The 13,677-nt window shown below is 35.8% G+C and overlaps 1 protein-coding gene across 1 annotated transcript; it reads right to left on the minus strand.

Moving 5' to 3' along the window:
- Positions 1-150: 150 nt before the first annotated feature.
- Positions 151-12,580, minus strand: fhip2a (FHF complex subunit HOOK interacting protein 2). The gene is made up of 17 exons (XM_048204529.1): positions 12,221-12,580; positions 10,137-10,215; positions 9,877-10,046; positions 8,553-8,657; positions 8,333-8,455; positions 7,956-8,198; positions 7,649-7,845; positions 6,473-6,587; positions 6,203-6,279; positions 5,868-6,060; positions 5,183-5,355; positions 4,087-4,230; positions 3,901-3,991; positions 3,220-3,363; positions 2,771-2,911; positions 1,533-1,636; positions 151-687 (listed from the first exon to the last, which is right to left on the minus strand). Exons 1-17 carry the CDS (start codon positions 12,263-12,265, stop codon positions 576-578), a joined length of 2,256 nt encoding a protein of 751 aa, XP_048060486.1. The 5' UTR covers positions 12,266-12,580; the 3' UTR covers positions 151-575.
- Positions 12,581-13,677: the final 1,097 nt, after the last annotated feature.

Here is a 13,677-nt window from a genome sequence, read left to right on the forward strand (position 1 = left end):
AAACAGCTAGACTTTGAATCCTGAGTTATTGTAATTTTTCATTACAAATTAACTTCCGTTTCATTTGACATTTGTATTCACACTATTTTTCTCAGAAGAACAGAGAACAGATGACAGCATCTTTGATACTGCAAATGACAAACAATAATCAATAATTAAATATTTCATTTAATTTCATTATTTGGATCAAATTTAAGTCAATTTCTTTTTCTACTTTAGAATCTAATTTTTTGGCATTACCATTCTTTAGTTCTTAAGTTATCATTTTTTTTCTTTACATATGAATGCTACAAAATCCTCTCTCCTCTCTCCACATGGACTGTTCCACGAGAGTCACAATTCACTCCTCTCTTTACAAAATTCTCCTTCTCTGTGCCTTTAAAACAGTACGCTCTGTCATAGTTATGGAAACATCCCAGAGATAACGCGAATAAAACATCCTTGAATGCGAGTCCTGCCGCAGGCAGCAGTCTGCGCAAAGGGATGAGTACAGTTGGGTTTGTCGTTCCTGTGTCATATGCCTCCTTTCGTCTGTTTATTCATCTGTTTGTGTCCTGCGCACAATGGCGAGAGAATCAGGGAGAAGTGGAGGCCGATGCATGGAACTTCACAAAAGCGATAGCCGCGAGCTCTTTGCAGAACTCCTCCAGAACAATGACCCCCTCGAGCAACGTCACGTGATCGATGCTGTAAGACAAAAATGAACCTCTTCATCATAGAAAAACAAATACACAGCAAAGAAACAAGTCTCCGATCGGGCATTGACAAATTGTACAATTCGATTTCAATTCACAAGTTTGCGTTTCGATTCAATTCACACAAACACGCCTCCCCTTAATTGTTTCATTTGCTCAGGATGAATATTGTTGGAGTTACAGGGCTTGAATTTCATTGTAGGATTGTGCGTATTGCGCACATTTCCACAAATTTTGTGCTCACATCCAAAGTGCGTGCACATAAAGCCGCCTCTCAGTACTAAATTGAGTTTGTTTTCTCTGCATATATATTGTGCTTAAACAGTCAAATACACACAAAATAATGACAAAATGCCGGTCTTGGTGAGTATTCTCATAATCACAGTTATGTTTTAAGTGAACGTAAACAATTGAAAAGAAAACGCATGTGTAACAGTATAACAGATCTGTGCATCAGGTCTTAAAGTGACAGCGGTCTAATATACCTGCTGCCAAATTATGAGGTAATATTAAAAATAATCTATATGGCAGTTTTCCCATGGTGTCAATGTCAAAATTGTGGCTAGTGAAAATGATGAGAGGCTAGTAACTTTGGAAAACCACTAGCTACAGTGGCTGGTGAGCAAAAAAATGAGAAAAGTTAATGTCAAGCCCTGAGGTACATATAAATTGGTATATTCAATTTATTTGCATGAATGAACCAGTTTAAATGGTTTTCTTCAATGATTTAACTTCACCGAAGGCCCTCTATGGCATTGTTTTATGCATTCATATTAGAAAATTAAGTATTTGCTTACGATTTTTTTGCAAATACACATACATAAATCCAAGCCTTACCTCATCCCCTCTGGCTCTAGTCCCAGCAGTCTCTTCCTCACCAGCAGGAGTTTAGGGGTGAAATCAGGGATGCGGTGAGTTCGCAACATCAGATCGCCAACCACCTGATCAAAAATAAATAATGGGTGGTTAAACAGTCAGTATGTAATAATTTTGTCCACTAGAGGTCGCTAGAAGCCTATTCAAAACAAAGCGTAGCTTGATGACGTGAAGTTTGAGAGCGGAATCTTGGGATATGTGGTCTCCATCTCAACGGACGGTGCAAAAGAATAGGGATAGGACTCGGGAAGAAATCATGTTCATGGATGCGATTATTAATGTTACTGTAATATGAAGCAGAGCAGGACCGAGTGTTGTGGGAGCTGAACGAGGCCGCTGGAACGATTGCGCAACATAAGCATCACGAGCAGCGGAACTTTTATTATGACACAGTCGCCAGCGCCGCTTTCGCTTTTCCGGTCATGAGTATGAGGTAACACAGCTCTGTTTATCATATTAGAGACATTTGAGTGTGTTGAAAATGATGTTTTAGCATTATATCTTGTGCGTTTGCGCGGTGGCTGCTGCGAGACACTTGTTTGAGACACACTGCAGTAAGATAGATCGAATTTAGAATAACATTAAATATTGGATGGCTTGTGTTGATAAATGGCATGCGATTCATTTTAAAACGTATTGTATGATGGAGAAAATTATGTATTACTGTTACTAAAAATAAATAAAATAGCATCTGATTATGATATTTTAGCTACTTGACAAAAGTGTTTTTCTCTGAGGCATGGTAAAGCATGGCACTTGCAAAAATTCAAGAAAATTGATTTAAACAACAAGACTAAACGTGTTGAGCTATATAACAATAATTCATTTTCTGTCTATAAATATATCAAAACAGTTGATCCCTTGTCTAATAAAACATGTAATATATTAAAGCATCTTTGGTGTTTCCATGGTTTCTACAAAATAAAACCGGAAACCGAGGGTAACGCGGGTATGACACAATTGACAGGTGACTCCTCACACGTCCCGAAGCCTTGTATAAAACTGCAATTTTCTCACAATTTACAAATAGTTGGAAACATTTGGGATATTTTAAGTGAACAAATTATATAACACTGGCCTAGTGATTTTTGCATATTTTACTGCAAAAATATTACATATTGCACCTTAAAAAAACTAAAAAACAAAATTAATATAAATCCAGTCAGAAGGGAATTCAGTGTGGAGAACAGCAGACATACCCTGACGATGACTGAGAAGAGAGATCTGCAGCCTGGCGCCAGGTTAATGTACGGGTCCAACAGGTACTCATGAAGATGAGCATGAGGCAGCAGAGATAGCTTAGACAACACAGATGTCACCTGCAGGTTAACATCATATGGCTGGATGGAGAAAGAGAAACAAAGAGAGACATCAGGAGGACATCCAACATCCAAAGATAGTTTAAATAAAAATGCATAATTTTACAAATGTATTATCTATGTAAAGAAAGTGAATGTGCGATTTAAAATGACAAAAACATCTTTCAAGTAGTACATACAACTTGTGCACTACATTTTAAGTCTTCTGAAGCAATACGAATGTATACAGATTTGGGTTATAATGCAGAAGTTGTATGTTCAACTTTTTTTCTTTTCTTGTCATGTTAAGAGCTATCACACATCAGTAAATATCTTCAGTTCACACACACCTGATCGAGGATTCGCCCCATTCTGTCAAACAACACTTTGAGAAAGTGTCCTTCGAAAAAAGGACTGTCCAAATTACATTTTTCAAAGGGTTTTGGACTGCTGCGCCAATCCCACTTCTGACAAACTCCACAATAGTCCCGAAACTGTCAACATACAACAAAATATGATGATAATCACTCCAAAGGTCATGTCAATGTTGGTATGATGCACTGCATGCTCAAATATAAACAGAGCAATTTATATAGGGCAATAGAGACTTCATTATTACACATTTTATTCTAGATTTTTTTTATTATTATTATAAATCTTATAATAATTGTAATGCACTTTTGGCTATTTTTTTATTTATTTAATAATAAACTATTTATATAGCACCTTTCAGACATAAAACATAGTTCAAAGTTCTTTACATAATCAAATATCAATTGCAACATTCCATCCATAAATGCTGTATTAGCAACACCATGGTGTCACTTCAAAAATATTTGAATATCCATAAAAAAAAAATAAAAAAAAAAAAAAAGAGACAGACATTCACAACAAACTGCTGATGAGGTTATGAAATGAAATGCATTTATATTTACTTAATTTTATCTTAAAGCATCAGTTAACTAAAGCTATGGAATATATTGAATATTTATTCACCACACTTTGTTCTATTTATTTTATTTATTCCTCACCTGTCTGTGTGCATCTCTCAAGTAGGTGTCATAGCCTGTGCCCTCAACCTGATAGGATGATTTTGCCTCGTCAGGCACCAAACACAGGAAACTACAGGGAGAGAGCACAGAATTATTACATATTAAATGATGAATCTGGCATGTCACAACTGGTCATATTTGACATGGAAGGGTATCCTGCACTACCTGTTAACTATTTTGTGAACCTCTGTCTTCCCATCAGGCTTTGCATGTTCTGTGCTTGATGGCGGAGAGCAGCTTAACCAATCAGGGCTGGAGAGTCTGTTATCAGGAGAAAGATCTGAGAACAGCGGGTCTTCTTCTAGATCTCTGGGGAAACAATACAAATCAATGAAATTAGACTATTACATGCATACTACATCTCACAGAAATATTTGCTCTGATCTCCAAAGATTCACAAGAAATGACCCAAGAACAAAAACAACTGTAGTATAAAGCATCACTACAGCAAACTTTCTAAAGGAATAAAGATATACAACTACTGTAGTGCACCACCACAATTATACAGTCCCATTTATTAGAATGAGGGACTATGGATTTATGGCACATTTTTGATAAAGCAGACACATTATTGAAAAATAAATATTAAAGGATAGGGAGGCACAGTAAGGCTTACGACCAATATTATTTGGTGGAAAAATTGTTTAGTCAGATTATTATTACTAATAAATGTAACTATTTATTGAACTGTTGCCAGTGTTTTATAAGTGCAATAAGCAACATTCCTCTCCACTTTGTGATTCGGTACAACAGCTGAATCAATGTAATTGTATTATTGTGTGTCCATTTGTTTAAAAACAAAAATGAAATAGTGTATGAGGCATTAATTTGAAGGTGAAGTGTGTAATTTGACCAAACAGGTAGTCCTGTCCTAAATTCAATGCATTGGTCATGAAAATGTTTCACTGCATGCTAAAACAAACAGAGCAATGTTTTATATTGCCACAGAGACTCAGTGTTTCACTTTTTCGGGGGAAGTCACCCTACAAATGGCTTAATTAATTATGTTTTCTGCATATTAAGATCAAAAAGTATTTTAACATAAATTCACTCTTTACCTTTAATTATTAATTAATTAGTATCATTAATACAACAACCAATCCAAACACATTTCAAAAATATCACTTTGGTTGACTTGCATTTAAGTTTTATTCATTCACAAACTGCAGCTCATTTATGATCTTGCATGTTCTAGAAGCATGTAGACGCATTGATCAGAATGATCTGGAAGTTTAGCAGCAGCGGAGACAGCAGCTCTTACACGGCGTCATGTGGTTGGCCGTTCTCCATGTGTTCGCGCTCCTCTCGTTCCTCTGGTTGTTTGTTCTCCATGTAGTTGCGCTCTTCCAAACAGCGCAGCACCAAGTTCTGCAGAATGTGCTGACATGGTTTCTGCAGCAGATGCTCAAAGAGCCGTAGGGTCATGATGCTTATCTAGAACCAGAAATTCATGAACATAAAGATTAAGAACTGCTGCAGTAAATCTATAATGTGTGCACACACTCATCTTTTATTCTAAATGTAGATCACAGTACAATTAACATATTAAACCACAGAAGATCAGGGGTTCAACTTGTTTTGTCAGCCCTAAACCTCTATAATTTTTTTTTGAACAAAAATTGACTTTACAGAGATTCATATTCATATTAGTATTTCCAAGATTTTACAACTTTCCATGATTTTTGCAGGTCTAGAAATCACCATTTTAAAAATCCAAACTGGTAGGAAGGTGATTTTGAATTCAATAGGCATTCCATTCCATAAAAAATAAAAGCAAGCTATATTGAATATATAGTATACTAGATTATAATTTAATGCATAAATAAATATTTTGTAGATGTTAATATTTGACTTTCCCTTCAGGAGATCATCACAAACCCTTTAGATCATCTGGTCAAAGGAGGATGAAATGCATCGATTAATACAGTCATAGCAGCCAGGGTTACCTCATCTGACAAGTGGTCACAATGTTCTATGAGTCTGTGTCTCAGGGGATGCTGGGTAATGCCAGCAAGTGTCTCTGGCCCTGTTCCCTCTCCCAACAGGAAGTAAATAGTCTCCTGAAGTAGGGCTTCTGACGTCACCTGTCTGATGATCCTGTTTAACAGGGCTGTGGAAGTCAGAATGCCAACCTCTGACCTGGAATGCGATGACAAAGTACAAGAAAGCATGTGAGAAAGAAAACTCATATTTTCTGTTCAATTCATAGCTTTGGGGTGCCGGTGCAATTTCAAAGTATGTGAGCCTGGAAAAACAAACCTGAGACAGCTTACATACTTACGTTTGCATTAGCTGAGGCTCCATTACAGTAACAAAGAACCGCTCTCTCACGGCTCGGGCCAGAACTGCAGCGGCTGTCTAAGGAGCAAAACACAAAAATGTTACAAAACACACATCAATATGTGAACATTCATCCTCTGTTTATGAAACTGCCCATCTGGTTTAAACAAAAGAAGTGTCTATTTATACATGTTCTTGCCATTTGTAGACAGATTCTGAGCAGGATTCAATATTTACCCATCTTCTGGTTTTTGATAATAAGCGTCTTTACCTTCTGAGCCTCTTTGATGAGCTGATCACAATAGTCCAGCCACGATAGGAAGGAAATAAGGGCACGTTTGCCCGTAAAAGCAGCAGCATCCTCCTTTAGATTATACACATCCAACCTACAAATACACAAACGCTCAACATTCAAGACATTCAAAACAGTTTTACGGATATCTGAGCAAAAGAACGAATGTTCACAATATTTTTGTGATGGTTTTGCTGGTAATAAAAATTAAGCAACATAATAAATCATCATAAATGTTGCATTAAGCAATACAACTGATTTTTTTTTATTTAAATTATTATTTTTTTTAAATATAGAAAATAAACAACAGCATTTTGTATTTAGTTAAAATATTATGTGTAATATTATATTGTACTTGGAATCCAGTAGTAGTAGTGTAGTTACAAAAATACAAGAGTTTAGAAACCAGTGAAAACATTTTTAATCTAATTGGCAATAATTTTGTCAAAATGTAATACAAATAAATAAATAAGTTGCAGTCGGGCGGAAAACTTGTATGTCCTCAAACTTTTCAAGAAATGGGAAAAAAATGCGGTTTTGTTTTAAATAATTAAACACTGTGTTGTAAAGGTTGATTTTGTGGCTTTATATATGGCGAGACACTTGCATGTATCATTATACTGTTAATATTTTTACCAAAATCAAGCTTAAATTGCGTTACGAGGTTTTTGACCAGCGAATGTCAGACATACGTGTTTTATCCGTCTTTAGAATGGCCACATCTGAGGCAGAAGCATACATGTTTGAAATGCTGTGAAGTAATGCTGTTTCTAGGTAACGAAAGTGCTGCCTTTATTTACTCTTGCATTGCAAACAAGCAGAGAGTGCAAACTGGGTGTGGCACTTCATTCACGATAGAGGCGGGGTGGAGTCATGAGGTTTTACATAGAGTTTGAGGATCCAATGGAGTTTTTTATGGTTAAATATTTGCAAAACCCACAGAGAGATGTAAAGGGTGACCAATGGTAATGATATATTATATATATATATATATATATATATAAAAAGGTGAAATATGGAGACACTAGGTTTCTGCCCAACAACAAAGATATTTATAAGTTATATATAAAAAAAAATAAAAAAAAACATTTATTTAGTATTCATTTTGCATCTGTTAGCAATATAATATAGGTACTGAATTAGAAAGTTATGTACCCCCAGTTTACGGACTCCACAGTTTCAATGTCTAGAGGGTCCATGGACTGGGGAAGGGCGCGGTAGAACTGTGCCAGCCGGTCTGTGAGGAGTTGACTGAGCTCGGTGTTCTCTGTGAGGCTTTTGGCTGCAGCTGGCTCAGGCAAACTGACTATCAGCATCAGACCTTCACATGCCTTCACCACAATACGCCCATCCTGAGAAAAAGACAAGATCAGTTGACACCCATACAATCAAATTCATCAGGATGGCTTGTCTTGTACCAGCCTGAAGTGGGGAGAGTTTAGAGACACAGAGATGCACTTACTGGACTCTTAGTGAGGTTAAGAAGGGAGCTGACTAGGTTGTAGTTGTCGTTGTTTGGCAGTGTAGTGTGGACGGAGGACGGACTTGCTTCCCCTGGGCTTGTGGCTTGACCTGCTGCAACTTCCTGTGCGATTGTGACCAGACTGGGATTTTGGTTTTGATTCTGTCCTGTATCTGGAGAAGATGGATCTTTCACCAAATCAGCTCCACCATCTTTAGGAGCCTCCAACCTTTTATTCTTATTCTGCAGAAACACATGGAGAAATGCAAATGTTAGATATAGCCATAGAGTTGGGATCGTGTCTTAGTATATGGTGCCTACACGGATAGAGCCCATTTTGAACCATCAAACAATTTCACACATCCCCCAACACTCACTTCCAGGAAGAAGTTGACGAGGTAAGGGTCCTGCTTAAGTTTGGCACAGACAGTACACAGAAACTGGATCTCTTCATTCTCTGTAGGAGCAGCAAGAACCTCGCCGCACAGGCGGACCAGTTTCTGAAGAAACACCATTAGATATAACATGCATGGTCGGTTAAACATTCAAGGGATTTTTCTATTTTTTAAGACAATTTAAAACTATAATTCTGATCACCTGTACAGGTCTATGCACGTTGATATGAGGCAGGAGTGGTTGCCGTATTCGACCCAACAGTTTGGTGTAGAAACTCAAAACCTGCTGTTTCATTCCAGGAGGGCACTGGGGAAGAGCACACAGGAGAAAAAAAAGACATTAACCCTTGCTTTACTGTACAATGATCAAGATCAAAGAAAAAAATATCATTTAAAGGGACAGTTCACCCAAAAATAAAAATTCTGTCATCATTTACTCATATTGTCCCAAACCCAGACTTGTTCATCATCGGAACACAAATGAAGATATTTTTAATAAAATCAGAATGATTTCTGTTCCTCCATTGACAGCTACTCAACTACCACATTGATGCTCCAAAAAAAGTCCATAAAGAGATCGTAAAACTAATCCATATGAATTGAGAGGTTTAGTACAAATTTTGTGAATAGACTCGATCACTTTATATGATGAATAGATTGAATTTAGGCTTTTATTCACATACATTACTCCAGTCTTCAGTGTCACATGATCCTTCAGAAATCATTCTAATATGTTGATTTGCTGCTCAAGAAACACTTCTTTTTATTATCAATGTTACAAACAGTTGTGCTGCTTAATATTTTTGTGGAAAACCATGTTTTTTCAGGATTCTTTGATGATTAGAAAGATCAAAAGAACATTAAATTTGAAATTAAATTTGAAATTTTGTTACATAATAAATGTCTTTACTGTCACTTTCGAATAATTTAATGCATCCTTGTTGAATAAAAGTAACAATGTCTGACCCCCCCCCCCCCAACACCCCCCACTTACCCCAAACTTATGAACAGTAATGTATGTCAAAACATCATCATATACTGATCATTAAATGATCCAATGAACATATTGCCCATCATTAATATTGCCAGTAGGCAACATTTGCAAATTTTTCGAAAGGTAGAAATGAAAATTATCACACATGTGAACGGATCAACGTCTTTTGATATTATAATTTTTGAAGCATATAGTAAAAAATACTTAGAACCTAATATGTTAAATAACCTAAAATGTTATTTTACATCCAGAGTGAAGGTTCATTAAGTCAGATTGTGACACTGCGTTTTTTCACAGCCAGCAGTTATTTTCCTAATGAATCAAAGCAACCGACAGTGTCTCTTACTAAACATGACTCACAATGAGTAAGTCTCTACTGGCCACACATCATTTTTACTCTGTCTCTTCCCAAACCTAGTGAACTGGCTGCATAGGCAGCAATTTTAGGCATTATAGGCACATGGGCTGTTCCAAAAATTAGGCATGATTATGCTAATGAAAAAAAAACACTAACTGTAACTTAAACACTCACATCTGCTTTGCCCAAAGTGTAGAGCGTCTCCAGGATCTTGTGGTGGAGAAGATACTCCATACAAGGTCCTGTCTCTCCTGACTCTCTCTCCCTCTCCTCCTGGGTCAGAATATCCAGCATCTGCTCCAGATGGGAGGGAATGTTGGTGTCTGTCACTGGGGCTTTGTCATCTACAAAAACATGAACAGAAGATGATGTATGGTTCTTTGGTAATAAAGCACAACAATCGAGATTGACTATCAGAGCAGGTGATCTCTTACCTGAGGTTTCTATGTAATAATGTGTGATGGCCTTCCAATGATAGACAAAGTCCTCTTGCAACGGCAGCGACGGCGCAAGCTGAAAAATAAAACAATCATAAAAATAAAATGCCTACTGTATGATTTAAGCATGTTACAGCAACAATGCATGCATGTGTGCAACACTACACCATTACAATAGTAATTGGACAAATAAGTTAAAAATAAAAAAAATCAACCGTCCTCTACAAACATTTTGTCAGTTACTTTTAACTGTGTTTAGGTGATTTTAGTGGATGTATGAAGTTAAGTCATTGTCCTCAGACTGACAATTTGAGTTTCACAACCACATGCTGTCACATATGGATGGAAAAAGGAGTTTGGGCTGTAATACATTTAATGGATGAAGATGGTAATATGTTAAGTTATGATAATCTTAAGATAAAGATTAATTTGGATTGTTCATATAGACAATATTCTTTAGTTGTCAAAGCTATTCCTGTAGCTTTGAGAAATCTAATTAAAGGTATATTACAATATTCTTCTGTAATACCCACACCTCTGGATTTGTTTACTGACAAGTATAATATCTTGGATGAAAAATGTAATAACAATGTTTTGAGATCACTTAATACAAAATAATATTTTCCTCTTCCTGTTAAAAGAAAAAAAATCCATCTCCAAGGTTTTCCAAAGTTGACACTATCAAAGTTAGAACCAGATACTTGTCATTTCCTTTGTTACCTAAAATGAAAGAAATACATTTCAAAACAATTAACAACATCCATGTAACAAATTTCTAAGAATAATGTTTAATTTGGATAGCAATGCGTGTACATTTTATCAAAAAGATATTGAATCTCAGGAACATCTTTTTATAATTGTACGATTGTTAAGTCCTTTTGGGACAGATTGTATGAGTGGTTGGAGACAAAAAATTGAATACCTGCCTTTGACTATCATATTGTTAAATCTGGTGTCTTTTTGGACAACAAAGACATTGCATTTTTGTGTAATAATGTGTTGATTGTAGCCAAATTTTACCTACACGAATGTAGATTTGTTAAAGTTTCTCCATGTTTTGAAGCATTTAAAAATGACTGGCAATATATATGGATTAACCCCCCCTGAAATCTAATTAACTCTGTTATAATTTGCTTTTCATGTTTGTTAGTTTTTTTGTTTATGTTATTATTATCTTGTTTACTGTATGCTGTTTGGTCTTATTGTTAATGTCTATCATTGATAATATGTTAATGCCTTTTTGTTATTTGAAATTATTTAATAAAAAAAAAAAAAAAAAAAACACATGCTGTCACAGGACCCTTCATTTTGAACAGTACATCTATTTAAAACTTTTTTGTGAAACATTTTGCACGTTGTGTTTGTGCTAACCTTCTTTAAAATAAGTGGCAATTGCACTGACATTTTAATGTAAAGGCATTCATACAACCAAGTGTGTATGTGAATCAAGTGTCTAAACGTTTTTAATGCATGTACATTAATACAAGTATTTATGAATGTATGTGTGTGTGTATTTAGATGCCACAATGTAAACTAAGGTTAAGACAATCGTACATTTGTTGTTATTTGTACGCTTGTCATAGTAACAGCCGTTTTGTTTACATCCTGCAAATGAGCTGCTAGCATGCTAACTGGCTATCACGGATTCACTTAATGTACATTTAACATTATGCAGACAACATCTCTCCTAAAATGTGATAAATATTACTTTATATTGATTAAACAACCGAGAGGTTCGCGAACATGAAGACCTTTAACCGAACAATTCACGAATTGCGCAAGATTTAGCACAGCTGCTAAAATACACAGCAAACAAAGGCTTAATATGTCCAGACCAATCATAAAAACGCAATAAACCACAACCGAGCGGACGCACACCCTTAAACACTCGTGAGGAGATAGTTAAAACAGTTTTAGAGGTTTTGTCTGTCATGTGTTATCTACTACATAAGCTGTTAGCTCTTGTGTTCGGCTAACAGGCCTTCAGCATATCAACACTAACCGACTCTCACTTTCCCATTTCTCATTTTCCTAGTCTAACAGTCATTTAAATGTGGTCAGATAGTTTTAAAAGCCCTCACCGCCTCGACAGCGTGCTGCAGGATGGAGGTAAATTTGGAGAACATGTTGTTTTTGGACAGCAGGAGTTTTGCTCTGGAGATCTCCTCTCTCTTCCCTCCTCTGGTGCTCCTTCTGCGGTGATCCAGATTGAACACTAACACTGAAACACACTTGAATACATATATACTGATAACGTGATAGTGTGTATTTACATTTCAACACACACTGTAACGCAGGTGAAGAAAATCAAGCACAGCAACACTGAGAGAATAATGTAGGTTTGTCTTTTTAAGGCCACGGTGGCACTTTCATTGCGCTCGAAGAAACACTGGGATGATGTGGGATCACTGATCACTTCTGCTAATGTCTGATGCATCAGACTCCGGGAAAAAAAAAACTGAAGAAGAAAAAAAAAATCATATGATATTCAGTTACATGTTGTATTGACATTGTATTTTATATGACGTTTTAAAAGCTTTGCTAATCTTTGAAAAAGCTAAAACAAATTAAATTTTAAATAGAAATTGACAGGATCAATAATGAAAGCCGAGACATTGCACAATTTTCTGAAAATATCACACATATTTCAAAACGGTGTAGTTGCTATTGTTATAATAATAATAAAAATAATAATAAATCGAGAGGACTCTTATTTTAAAATCAAGGACACATGCATTTGTATTTTCGTATATTTTATTAAACAAATATTTTTAAAGGCTTTAAAAGAAAACATTTTTATTAAGTATTGGTTTATTTTAGTTTTGTGCCCAAAAACTTTTAAGTTACACAATACAATACACTGTGAGGATTTGGGAAAGCGGTGTATCGTTTGAATGTTAAAGGGACAGTTCACCCCAAAATTAAAATTCTGTCATCATTTACTCACCCTCAAGTTGTTGTTCCAAACATAAATGAATTCTGTTGAACACAAAAGAATATAATTTTTCATTGACTTCAATTGTAGGCCTATAAAAAAAAAAAAAACTACTATGGAAATCAATGGGGCCAATCAACTGTTTGGTTACCGACATTCTTCAAAATATCCTCTTTTGTATTCACCAGAAGAAAGACATTCATACCGGTTTGGTAAATTATGATTTTTCATTTTGATTTGTCATTCAATTTTCATTTTTGGGTGAATTATCCTTTTAACATTTAAGGTAGTGTAAAAACTAACAACAACAATTATTATTATATTAAATTAAATTATATATAATGTGGTGAAATTAAGGACTCTTATTCTGAAGGTGTGCCTGTGTGACTGGTAGTGCTGCTGATGTCTGTGCTGTTGGTCTGTGTGTGGTTACCTGGATGATCCACGATTAAATTTTTATGTTTTGTGATGGTTGTTCATGAGTCTCTTGTTTGTCCTGAACAGTTAAACTGCCCAATATTCTTCAGGAAAATCCTCCAGGTCCTGCAAATTCTTCAGTTTTCCATCATCTTTTGCATATTTGAACCCTTTCCAGCAGTGACT

Source organism: Megalobrama amblycephala, linkage group LG10 (assembly GCF_018812025.1).
Source record: "Megalobrama amblycephala isolate DHTTF-2021 linkage group LG10, ASM1881202v1, whole genome shotgun sequence".
NCBI lineage: Eukaryota > Metazoa > Chordata > Actinopteri > Cypriniformes > Xenocyprididae > Megalobrama > Megalobrama amblycephala.